The 13,456-nt window shown below is 35.3% G+C and overlaps 1 protein-coding gene across 4 annotated transcripts in view; it reads right to left on the minus strand.

Moving 5' to 3' along the window:
- Rbbp6 (RB binding protein 6, ubiquitin ligase) overlaps window positions 1-13,456 on the minus strand; it is a 31,455-nt gene that overhangs the window by 1,997 nt on the left and 16,002 nt on the right. The window contains exons 8-18 of one of the 4 annotated variants that reach the window (XM_021725455.2): window positions 12,024-12,137; window positions 10,996-11,168; window positions 9,457-9,560; window positions 9,013-9,350; window positions 7,322-7,418; window positions 7,140-7,218; window positions 6,962-7,016; window positions 5,464-5,532; window positions 3,355-3,717; window positions 2,959-3,060; window positions 350-2,107 (exon numbers count right to left, since the gene is read on the minus strand). In XM_021725455.2, coding sequence (XP_021581130.2) covers window positions 350-2,107; window positions 2,959-3,060; window positions 3,355-3,717; window positions 5,464-5,532; window positions 6,962-7,016; window positions 7,140-7,218; window positions 7,322-7,418; window positions 9,013-9,350; window positions 9,457-9,560; window positions 10,996-11,168; window positions 12,024-12,137 — 3,252 coding nt within the window. The remainder of the gene's footprint in view (window positions 1-349; window positions 2,108-2,958; window positions 3,061-3,354; window positions 3,718-5,463; window positions 5,533-6,961; window positions 7,017-7,139; window positions 7,219-7,321; window positions 7,419-9,012; window positions 9,351-9,456; window positions 9,561-10,995; window positions 11,169-12,023; window positions 12,138-13,456) is intronic. The other 3 variants (XM_021725456.2, XM_005323758.4, XM_005323759.4) reach the window with 3 other exon arrangements.

The raw sequence follows: 13,456 nt of genomic DNA on the forward strand, positions 1-13,456 counted from the left end.
GAAAAGAAACAATTTTAATTAAGGAAGGATGTTCTACCAATTGTAAAACTGACAAATGCCAAAATGCTAACCTGAACTAATGATAAATGTCCTTTAAAACTTTAAAAAGCTAAACTATTTTGCTCTAATACACAAATGTTTAAAAACAAATGTGGTTCAACCACCCAATTCTTCTTGAAACCTTATCTTTAATACCACCCCCCCCCCCCGCCGTTTAAAGATAACCAAAGAGTAAGCCAGCCTAATTCCCATTTTAGGCACACATTGTTATCAAACACACTTTTAAACATGGATAAAATTCCAGGGTGATTTCCTGAGATGGACAGCTGCTCCCGCCTTCCCATAATACCTGGCATAATCCACTAGAGTTGAACTGGATCCTTCAGTTCCAGTTACTTTTCGTTTGACCTTTCCTTTGCCCTTTTCCTGTTTAACTTTGCTAGATGTGGACTCCAACTTTTCGGAGGGCTCTTTTGTACTAGCTATATTTTCTGTGCTTCCAATTTTCTTCCCAGTTTCTCGGTTGAGCTTGATTTTTTTGGCTGGGGCAGCTGATGAAGACGTTTTGTCCTTTTCTGGGGTCCTATCCAATTTTTCAATATCAGGTTCCATTTTGCGCTTTGGTGATGGTTTCACTATTTCGGTTACTTCGAGTTTAGAGATTTTCACTGAAGAAGATTCAAAATCTTTCTCTGCTCCCTTTTCTTCAGTCTTTCTTTTCCTTTTCTCTCCCTTACTATCAGGTGGTTTGTTTTTCTCAGTAGGTTTCTTGGCCTTTTCTTCCTTATTGGTTAGTTTTTCTGACTTGACATCTTTGGAATAGTCCTTTTTCACCTTTTCCTCTTTGACTGGTTTTGTTTCCTGGTGTTCTTTAGTTGATTTCGAGTGAGCTTTTCTGGGGGTACCAATGATCTTTTCATCTTTCTGAGAGGAAGATGATGACTTAGTACTGTCAGTCTTTGGAGTCTCCTCTTTGGCTTTTTTAAGTGGAGGTTCAGACCGAGGAGATTTTTCACGCTCTCCATCTATTTTATCTTGGGGTCCTTTAGCAGGCTTTGTGACATTTTCTTTTTTGGACACAGCAGATCCATCATTTTTCCGTTTGGTCTTGTCACCTTTTGTTTTTGGTTTATCTTTTTCCCTCTTGTCTTTTTCAGACACTGATTTGAAAGTGATGGATTCTGCATCCATTGGTTCATCCCTAACAGGAGTAGCATCATCTCTACTTGGGAGAACAAACAATGAGTCTGTTTTATTTTCTTCAACACCTGAAGGTTCTCTTGATTTCCTAGAAGTCTCTAATAATTCTGGGTTCAGAAAACCTTCACTCTCTTCCCCCTTCCTTCTTTTTCGATGTTTCTTATGCTTATTTCCTTTGCCATCTCCTGGAGCATTTTCACCCTCCTTCTCTTTTGACTTTGTATTATCCTTTTGATTGTGAGTGTCTCTTGCTGAGAGCTTTTCTGGATAGTTGCCACCTATATTTCGACTTCTATGACTCTGTCCACCAACGTAATCTTCTCTGCGACCTCTTGTGAAGGGTGAATTCCTGATATTAAGTGGTAAAAATCTCTCTGGGGAAAAATTCTCTCTATTTGCTGAGGGTCTAGGCTGTGCTCCAGCAGCATAACCTTTGTAGTATTTTTCATACCACTCTCTGTATTTTCTCTCCCATTCTCGGTAACGTTCTTTTTCAAATGGGTCTCTAAAATCAACATTCCTCCCATAATATGCTTTTATGTCATAAGGTGGTGGAACTTCTCTGTATCTATTAAAATATTCACGTTCTGTTTCTCCTTGAGGTACATTGCGCTTATTGGGAGACTGTCCCCTAAATGCTTGAGGAGATCTTGATCTTGAGTGGTAGCGTCTATATGGGGGTGACCTTGACCTAGACCGATGATAGCCATGAGATCTAGACCGGGAACGGTAATTGCGACTCTTGCCTCTGCCTCTTCTAGGATACGGAGGTGATCGTGAATAGGATCGAGAATGTGAGCGGCTGAATGAACGAGAGTAAGAGCGAGAACGTGTTGAGCCAGATCTTGATTTAGAATATGTATATGAACTTCTTGAATATGATGAACCACTATAGGGAGATTTAGACCTAAAAACAAAAACAAAACAATAATTGATAGTTGAGAAATATATTCAAAATAGAATACAGACTCTAATATTCTAGCATTCTCTTCTCACGGTTTCATCTTTGTTAATATCAAGTTTCACCTTAGGTGATTAAAGAGGCACAGTGACCTCTATTGGAATCGAATAAAATACACAAAGCAGAGCAATCATTTGTTATAAAACAAAAGTGAAGTCTTAACAACTAGAGTGGAGTGCATTAATGTACCGTGAGTTATATGAGCTTATTAACATTAAACAAAATGCCAATCATATTTGAATTTCACTTCCTATCTAATTATTTAAAAGTAGGAGTCCATCTTTTGTCCTATACTAGCCAACAATCTAACTTTAAAGGAACCACATTTTAAGTGTGAGGCTAAGAAAAATCTTTAAAGCAAACTTGTAGGGAATTTTTCTAATTCAGTTTTTCTATCAATACAGCACTTTGTGTTCTACTACTACTTTACAATTACACAGGTTAATGTTCCAGCAAGAAGCTGTAGCCTTATGGTAAAAGGGTCCTCAGATATATTCTTTGGTTGTTTCCCTAATTCTTTCCTTCCATAAACATTTCCCAATTATTTTACACTGCAAATAACTTCAAGGGACAAGGGCAATTTAATCCCCATAACTGCTAGTTCTACACAATAGAATTTACATTGAGACATTATTTCAATAAACAGATATTGGGAAATAGGTTACATCTCCATTTCTATAAACCTAGACCGAATCAGAAAAAATTCATAAGTGCAATGTTGTTTATATCCATAGCTAATCCCTGGATATTCAAAGTCCCATTTGTAATTCTGTTGTGAAGGCTTGCAAAACACTAACCTGGAAAATGAGCGCCTACGCTCCTTTTGAATCTTTTTGTATTCCATCAATTCCTTAGCAAAATCATTTGTAAACTCATCTAGCTTGGACTTTTTCTTTTCCCTAGTAAAATAAAGTTAAAGAGTGAAAGTTAACAAAAACCATTTAAGAAAACTAACAAGACAAATGTAATTAGATCATGAATGAAATGAATGAAATTGCCATTAGTTTTCTACTTTAAAACTACAAATAACTAGGAATCCCTGAGAAAGTTGCTTGTATGGTTTGGTTTAAACTTTAGGTGAATTTTCTTGTACTAACTGGAAACACTGGAAAATGTTTCCAAAGACACCTATTTAATGTTATATAAGAAAATGGAAAAAAGTTTATATAATAATTTCAAATTAAAATACTTACTCTTCTTTTAATCGGCGTTGTTCTCTATAGAACTCCTCCCTGGACAAAGGTGGTGCTTGTGTTGTTGGGATGGTATTTGAATGAGCTGTCTGAACTCCTGATGATACCCAAGGTGTAGATAAATTGGCAGGAGCTGGAGGAAACCCTGGAGGAGGGACACTATACCCAGCAGGTGGTGGCTGGCCAGGAGGAAATTGAGGAGAAAACTGTGGGGGAGGAACACCTGGAGGGAGAGGAAGTGTGTGGGGAGGAGGTGGATACAAAGGAGGTGGTGGAACAGGTACAAAGACTGGAGTTGCTGGTAATGATGGGCCTTGAGTTCTCTGTGATCTTTCGCTGTGATGCCGCCCACGGTTTATACTTCTGGAGAAATAAATTCCAAGATATTAATCCTTTAAATTCATCTGATAAGTAAAGATAAACTTATCTTTTCCTAGCCATAATCATTTTCAAATGTACAAACAACTGAATAGAATTAACTGTTCAAATAGCATAGAAACAGTGATACCACTTATTTGTAAATATAAATCTAGAAAAGCAGGTGCAATGGTTTTAGTCCCAGCTACCTGGGAGGCTGAGGTGGGAGGATCACTTAGCCCAGAATTTGAGAACAGCCTGGGCAGCATAGCAAGACCCCATTTCCCCATCTCAAAAAAAAAAAAAAAAAAAAAAGCAACTCTAAACAAAATCATGATTTTTAAGGCTACTTAGGAATTTCAATGGAAAGTTTATGGGACATTTTTTATATGGAGATATGTTTAAAATTACCTTTTGTGAAGTTTAGATTGGTTATTACTTCACTAATTATCACCTATTACTTCCTAATGTATCTTTTGAAGAACTGATTAGCTATGACCCAGTTTTCGCCATAATGTCTTCCAAGACCAGAAGTTTAAATGAAAAACAAAAACAAAACAAAAAAAACACTTTTCCTGCAACATTTTTGAGGAAAGATGGGGGTCAAGGCCATACAAAATAGAATAAATATCAGCTCTAACACTTATAATTAAGAACTGGGAAAAAATCCCATCAACAACTGAAAATCCCACCGTTTTCTCTCAAAGGATTAAGTACAAATAGTGCTAGCTAAAGTTTCTAAATTATGCCTCATCAAAGAAACCGAGTGGGCTTTTGTAAAACTAAAAGTTCTTTACATTATGGCAACATAAGCAGAAGGGGTTTAGATTTTAAGCCTTTTGTCACAGTCAGGAATTAGTAACTATTACCTTCTCTTAACTTGTGATCTAGTAAAAAAAATAGGAACTTTCATAAGCTTAACAGTTCTCAGTGGAGCACTAGAAAATACCTTTAGTGTTTAAAAAAAATTTTTTAAGTTGTAGATGGACATCTTTATTTTTATTTATTTATTTTTATGTGGTGCTAAGGATTGAACCCAGTGCCTCACGCTTTTGAGGCAAGTGCTTTACCACTGAATTACAACTCCAGCCCCCTTTAGTGTTCTTTTTTTTTTTTTTTTTTTAAATATTTATTTATTTATTTATTTAAGTTCTTGGCAGACACAACATCTTTGTTGGTATGTGGTGCTGAGGATCGAACCCGGGCCGCACGCATGCCAGGCGAGCGCGCTACCGCTTGAGCCACATCCCCAGCCCCCTTTAGTGTTCTTTTGATAAAATTTTGAAGACTCTTTTCTCCTGGGCAACTATGACCTAGGTGGAAGATCTATGGCTTACTTAGAAAAACACTGCTTGTGAATTGTTTGGGACAAGAGCCCATAAAAAGTTCCTTACCCTATTTTTTTGGAAAAGAGAAGGGCAGGTGAGTTTAAAAGACAAACAATGTAATTCATTATACTTGAGAGCTGAGTACGTTAACTTTCATCACCAGCATTCTGTTGTGCTGACAGGGAAAAGTAATCACTGGGAAGGAGTATAAAGGATATACCCTTAAAAGCCATCATTTAAAATACTAAATGCAAATCTGTGCTTTTCTAGGTTTCTTAAGGAAAACTATTGAAGATTTAAAAAAGAGAAGAGCATAAAACAAATGACCTCCCCTCCTTTCTCCTGCTGTTGCTGAGCTTAATTTCTTTGTTTATTTTTCAGTATGTCATAAGATCACTGTTATTCTAATATTTAGCATGCCTACCTGTAGCAGCTTCTCTCTCCTCTTCTAATTTGCTGTGGTGGGGAAACTAGATATCCAAGCTTATTGGAACTGTATGTAAAAGAAAGATAATAAAAAAAGGCTCGAGATTTTTCCATGAAGATAATACACAATCTTTTAGTGTGTAGATTTTAAGGCATCTATTTTAACTATTCTAAAAAGATTATTCTTACTCCCTGATTTTTAAACTTGTTCCAGAGATCTGAGCAAATATTACATTTACTTAAAATTAACTTAGTTAATTAAAACAATATAGAATACATTATTTATCTTAATATTCTACAAATTACTCTATAAACTTTTTATAGAAAAGGAAAAGAACCCTTATGCCTGCAACACACTATGCAGACACTTCACATTAAACTCTACAAATGAGGAAGCTGAGACTTGAGGAGTAAAACCACATGCTCATGATCAAGTAATTGGCAATGAAGGAACTAGGACTTAAACCTAGGCCTACCTGACTCTAAAATCCTATGTTCTTTCTACCGATAAACTCTGCTAGTTTCTCAAACAGAATATTTCACTAAGAGAAATTTGGTTTATCTTTCAAACAAAGATCAAAGATCTAGAATTTAAGTCTCACAAAATGAAATTATAAAGATTAAATAAATGTGATTTTTAATGCCATAGAACAGTCCACAAACATCAAAGGTCTGTGCCTTTCAGGGCAGGGAAAAAAAAAATCACATTTTGTAGATTTTAATCTGTAGTAAATTTTTTTTTAACACAGATACTATTCAAAAAAAAAAAAAAAGGAATTTTGTGCTTGGTAGGCTTTAATCTTAATATGTATTTATTTACCTAAATTTTGATCAAGTTTAGAAACAAAAAAATAGACAAAAGAACAGTTTGAATTTTTAGAGAAAACAAGTGATTCCATATTTAAAATAGGTTTTCAAGTAATTTTTATCTACTCACTGAATAGTGACCCCCATTTGTTAAGCCATGAAAGCAAAAAGAATTTGATTTTGTATTTTACTATAGTGGAAAAATTACAGGTGACCCTTGAATAACTTGGGTTTGAAATGCATGAGTCCATTTATATATGGATTTTTTTGGGGGGGAAGGGAAATTTGCGACAATTTGAAAAAAACTTGCAGACAACTTGCATTGCCCAAGAAGAAATTTTAAAAAGTGAGTCCTAAATGCATAATACTATATGTAAACAATGTCTCTTATATCATTTACCATAAAACATACGAATCTTATAAGAAGTTTTTTTAAAAGTTATATGTGGATTTTCAACTATGTGAAGGTCAGGTCAGTGCCCAACAACTGCAAGTTGTTCAAGGATCACTATACATTCTTTTGGAAAATAATTCCTCATGTAAGCTTGAATTTGTGACACCTGACATAAAACCTATTTGAATCTTCCATATAAAAGGGTAATTTACAATAAAAAGTATGCAGCAACATAACGCTTAGTTGTAGTTTCCATTATTTAATCCAAGAGCCATTATCTTGAATTTATACTTACTGTTCCCAGCCTGGACGGCCACCACCTGGACGAGCAGCATTTATTCTTACCGGACCTTGGAAACAAACAAACAAACAAACAAAAGAATCCAGTGAGTAAATATAAAATTGTATGTTAAGTAAAACTAAAATCATCTTTTAAAGGGGAAAAAAGTCCAAATTAAAATAATTTTACTCACCAGTTGTGGGGATCAACTGTCCGTGTAATAGTGACTGTCCAAGCAAAGATGGGGTTCCAAGGACAGGCACCTGGTAACCCTTTAAAATAAAGAAAAAATTTAAAAAGAAAGGATTGGCTAAAACAAAATTAAAACAAAAAACCCTACTATAAAGACTAAATTTAAAAGCCAGTAAAATTTACCTTTTCTTCCATAAGAGCAGTAATTGCAATTGAGGAGGTGCCCTTTGGGTGTTCTGATGCAAGGGCTGCAGCTGGCAATATTTTATTATCAGAATCCCTAGAAAACAATATAATTCGTAATACATTAAAAGGTCTTCAGGGGGCTGGGGCTGGGGCTCAGTGGCAGAGCACTTGCCTGGCATGTGTGAGGCACCAGGTTCGATCCTTAGCACCATATATAAATAAATAAAAAATAAAGGCACATCAACAATCAAAAAAATATTTTAAAAAGTTTCAGATATGAAGGATTAAGAATAAAGATAACAAGTGTCACTGTTTATCTACCACCTGCCTTAAAATGAATTAAGTCAAGCATGAGGAAAAATTCTGAGGAAAGTGAGAATGAGGACTGAACCTCTGGAGAGTTCTTCATACATTAAGTGAAGGCAAAAAAAGAGGAGCTTCCTTAAGACATGATACGGTATGAAAGAAAGTGACTGCAAGAGGAAAACTGCAGCCAAGCACAGTGGCCAGTGCCAGTAATCCCAGGGGCTTGGGAATGAGGCAGGAGGATGGAAAAGTTCAAAGCCAGCCTCAGCAACTTGGTAAGACCCTGTCTCAAAATATAAAAAAAAAGGCTGAGTATGTGGCTCAGTGGTTAAGTGCCCCTGGCTTCAACCTCTAGTACAAAAAAGAGGAGTCAAACTTATAAAGAACGTCAAAGAGTGGGCTATGAGGACAAAAAAGAACATGGTACTTAAACATCAGGCTTTAGTTCTAGTTCTGCTACTAAACTGAAAGGGTATCCAGAACTCTCTGGGCTTTATTACCACTATTCAAACAAAGAAAAGGCCAAAAAAGAAACCAGATCAGTGGAATTCCTTAAATATACATGTAAGAGAGACTCCCTAAAGATTGCATCAGTATATCTGCAACAGACCCCTGACACATTTTTAAAAAGCTGTTTTTCAGGGAAAAAAAAAATTGTTTTAAAAACTAAGGATTAAATCTAGGAGTGCTGGATTTTTACCACTGAGCTACATCCCCAGCCCTTTTGGAGACAGGGTCTCACTAGGTTTCCAGGGCTGGCTCTGAACTTAATCCTCCTGCCTTAGATTCCAAGGTAACTAGGATTACAGCAAGTACCCCCCTGCACCCAACATTTTCCCTCTATTGCTGGTTGGTTTTTTTCTAAAAGAATGCTATGGAGCTATTAGATACATGGTCACGGTCCTTTACATTTTTGAAGTAGTAGGATTTAAATCAGTTTTCACTAATTTGCTATGTAATTATGCTCCAAAATAATTATTATTCCTGACCTTTCTATTTCCATCAGTGCGCCTTAAGTCTTCTTTTTCTACTACCTGCATGGTAAAAAGTTCTGCTCAAATCTACTCTTTCTTAATATCATCATTATGACCATTATGAAGTGACTTCTCTTACTTCTGAAGTACAGAACTGTTCTATGAGCCAACATTTAAAGGGGTTATTGGCAACTTGTGTGGTGGTATTTGACTGTGGGATGCTTAATTATCATTTGCCAAATGAATCACCTTCATTTGCCTCTTGCTCCATAAGACTCAAGTCATTTCTTACAAGTCATCTAAACTTACTGAACACAGCGGACCTCTAGAATGATTAAAGCCATACAACAAAACACTACATCATTTATCTCATTGGTTTTCTAACAATGAGAAATCCATAAAACTTACCGGAAAGGTCCATCTGATTTTTCTGAATGGACTGATATGGATACTGTTGCAGTTATATCAGGTACAGGAGCTGGGGTAGAAGATGGATTTCCAGGCACAGGAGGGGCCAAGGAAGACGGATTAGCAGTTAATGAAGATATAGAGGGAGCTGGGTGAGTTGATGATGACGTCACTGGAATCATCAGAGGATCTTGCTGTCTTGATATTGGAGATCTCATCAAAGGTTGCAGGTTCCGCTGAATGAGGGGTCTTGGAGGTGGAATTGGAGGTGGTGGTGGAGGTAATTGCTTTCTTAATCTTTTGGTATAGCCAGTTTCATTTTTGAAATTATTAACAGCCTATCAATATCAAACATAAAAATATGTAATGTGGTATTCACTCAGGAAATAGTTAAATTATTAGAAACTTTTAAAAAAATCTCTTTTCATAAAAAATTTAACTTACCTGTCGTAAAAACTTATTGGCAATCAAAGCATCAGGAGAGACATCGTTCTGATGGCATGTTGGACATGTATGTTCATCTGACTCTAGGAGTGCTGTTCTTATGCCTGTGTATAAGATTTTAAATATTAATAAAGGTATAGCATGAACTTGGTGTTTACAGAATGACTTACAAAAAAGAGGGCTTACATCTGCTCAGTTAATTACTGTTTTTCAAACACACAAAATCAATCACTTCTTAGATTAAGAAACAAGTAAAATCTCATTCTCACAGTACTCTTCTGCTATGTTTTTCTCTCACCTGACTTACTTTAAAGTAAAGTCTGAATAGGGAAAAAAGGCATTATTTCCTAAATACTATTCTTTGTTTGGTAATTAGAATATTGTAGGAAAAAATAGAAACAAGTCCTGAGGGATAAAAACTATACATGGATGGTGGGAGCAGTGGGCACATGCCATAATCCCAGCAACTCAGGAGGCTGAGGCAGGAAGATCACAAGTTTGAGGCTTGCCTCTAAGCCACTTAGCGGGACCCTTTCTCAAAATAAAAAATAAAAAGGGCAGAGGATGTAGCTCAGTGGTAAAGCACCCCTGGGTTCAATCCCCAGTACCAAAAGAAATAATAAATAGATTAATTTAAAAACCCACTTTATATGGTTTAATTTTTGAAAATGCATCATAAAAATACAGAGTTTTAAAAAACAGGAAGAGACACCTACAACACACAGCAGGTAGGAGCAACACTAAGCTTTAGATTCTCTATGCTTCAAAAAGTAGTTTACTGATATATTCTCAAACATATCCTGAGTGACCTCTTCTTTTTCTCTTTCGAAGTACTGGGAATTGAAACCAGGACACACTACCTCTGAGCTAAATCCTTTTTAGTTTTAATTTTAAGACAGAGTCTCAAATTCATGATCTTCAGTCTCAGTCTCCAAATTTCCTTTAAGCAACTTCTTCTTGATCTTAGTCTTTAATGAAAAGGCTTGAAAATAGATTTGTATTCCAAAACTATTTCTAGAAATGAAAAAATCTACAGCAGGACTGATAAGTGAACTTTCCAGATAACACCATCTTCTCTGGTTAAAAAGGAATAAACTTAGGGTAAGTACAGAAAAAAGTAGGTGCTAATATAAATGATTGGGGGGTGGGGACGACAAAAAAAAAAAAAAGTCCCAATCACAATTGCAATTTGGGGTAATAAGTTTACAGGAAGAAGGTCAAATTACACTTTTCAGAAAAAGAACAGAATATTATTCACAAATCTAGTAAAGGGATTTTGGTTCCATTTAAAAATACTTCCAGAGTTACCTATAGTAAAAAAGGTTTTACAGATTCTATACACCATGTAAAATGTACAACAAAAATTCTATAATTAAAAAAATCTCAGTATAGGGGTTGGTCAATTTTAATATTTAAAAGGGCAAAGAAAAAAAACTTTCTATTAAATGCTTGTTGGTCAACCCTTGTTATCTATATTATCTTTCAAAGTATATACAAATACCCTAAAATCTAAGTCCTCAAGGGTTCAGCAGTTCTTACATTCATCACAATAACTATTTCCACAGCAGGGAATGACAACAGCATCAGTCATAATATCTTTGCAGATGAGACACAACAACTCATCTGGGATAGGATCATCTTCTTCTGAGGAAGAAGATGGTTCCTCTGGTAAGAACGGTGGTTTTTCTTTCTTCCCAATTGCATATGCTTCTCTGTAAAAGAAGGTTTTAGTGTTTTAACATTGTTTAAAAGGCAAAGTTATTCATGTTACATGTTTTACTGTAATATAATGGGAACATATAAATCAGTACAATGCCAATTAGTTTAGACAAGTGTATCTTCCAAAATAAGAAAGCAGTTAATGCACATCCTCTTCCTAAACAAGAAACACAAAACTCTAATAAGCCCAACAAAAATTTAAAAACGCTGTAAAAGCAGCTAAAAGGATTTTAAAATCCTTAACTCTAAAAACTAACGGCCAAAGAGATAAAGCAACACTTTCAGTGCCATAAAGTTCTATTTATGTAACAGAGAATTTAACAAAAACTTTCCATATTCCAACAGTCTCCAAAACCTGTGAAGGTATTAGAGTGAATGCTACAAGGTGTGAAATTAAAATTAGAACTGTCATTATACAAATCAGGGGAGATAGTTCAAGGAAAATATATCATCAGCACACATTTAATTGTCAGAATGAAATTTCAGACCAATGATCTACCTATAATTATTATCTTAAGAGATTACAATCAATTAAGAAACATGATTTTAAATAATCAGAATATATGTTACAAAAATATGAAGTAACACCTTGTCAGACATTCTGGATCCATTTTTTTTTTTTGTAGAAATGCATTTTTACAGAAATGTTGGGTATAAAATACATTTAAAAAAAGAGAGAGGTAATCTCAGACTTATCACTACCTGCTTCCACAACCCCATTCTCTCTGCAATTAAATTTGTAAAACATTGGAATTTCTAGAGAAATCTTTTCTATTTTCAATTAGGAACAGAGTGTGTTTATCTCAATGCTGAAAATGAAAGAATCTCAGCTGTATGGAGTAGGGTACCTTAGGTGTGTTATTTGTGTTGCAGTTGCTCCATAGACATCACCACGATTCCAGAAATAAGTATCAATTTGCTTATGCCCCACTGTTCCCAATTTGTGAAAGAGGAGTCTCCCACTGCCCAAAGAGAGAAAAGAAAAGAAGAAAAAAAAAAAAAAAAAAAAGAGGAGAACAGAGGATAGAAAAAGAAACAGAAGAAGAATCTGAGTTGCTTATCAGTGGTGTTAGTGGAGAGGGTGAAAGTTTCATTTAAAATATTTGGGCTCCCATCTCTCCCCAGCAGTTGCTGTGTGTCTGACACAAATGGGCTTTTATATTTCTGCACTCAAAAAGCAATGAAATTAAGTATTAGTTAAAGGTTCACAGGCGATGTTAACTTCTCTATAACAACCTTCTATTCTTTAAGAAATTTTACATATAGCAGTCTGCTCTTCATTGACTATAAAAATCGTCAATTTCAACCTATCACTGCTTGGAAGCATCTATGGAATGTGTCTGGATTATAAACAGCGTAACAACAGACTGCTCTAAGATGAACCACAACAACACAGGATGGTGACTAAGAAAAAATAGATGGGGGTGAAGTTGAGAAAGTGAGCAGGGTTGAGAGAGAATAAGAATATAAAAAATATTATTTAAAAAAAAATTGTTTGTAGTTGTAAATGGACAGCATGTCTTTATTTTATTTGTTTATTTTATGTGGTGCTAAGGACCAAATCCAGTGCTTCACATGTGCCAGGTAAGCACTCTGCCACTGAGCTAAAGCCCCAGGCCAACACTAATTCTTATTTGTGAACTATAACACTGTATTTATCTTGAAGCATGTTAAAAAACACTTAGGTCTTCTCAGTATCATTCTCTAGCATAACCATTCTCATCATCACCACCTGCTCACTACACTACACTTCAACAATATTTATGGCATGAAACTTGAGAAAACTGTGTTGCTCCTGAGTTTTTTTTTTAATTTTCCTTTTGTCATTGAGAGAACATGGACACATATTCTATGAACTAATGTTTCTCAAGGCATGTCCTAAAGATCTTTCTCTTAATTTCCTAATCTTCTGGAAGGAAGACTTGTTACAAATACAGAATCAAGATCTTATTACATAACCTTAAATCCAAAACTGGGGGCTCAGGGCATAATACCTAGATTCACTGTCCAGAGGAACACTTAATAGAATGTATATTATGTGAGTTCACAACTACTGAAGGTAATCAAAAAGGTGATTAAAATAATTGAGAGATAAAATGGAAAGTCATCTAGTTAACCATATCACTAGATTTTCACATCTGTTCCTTTCATTAAAAACCGGGTTCATAAAACAAAACCGAAAAATGCATTAAAAATAAGCATGAGGGTGCTTTATAAAGCTATTGCTGGTTTGAACTAATGGTTTATAAAATAAACCTACTTTAGAATCTTAAGACTACAA

This window comes from Ictidomys tridecemlineatus, chromosome 10 (assembly GCF_052094955.1).
Source record: "Ictidomys tridecemlineatus isolate mIctTri1 chromosome 10, mIctTri1.hap1, whole genome shotgun sequence".
NCBI classification, from domain to species: Eukaryota; Metazoa; Chordata; class Mammalia; order Rodentia; family Sciuridae; genus Ictidomys; species Ictidomys tridecemlineatus.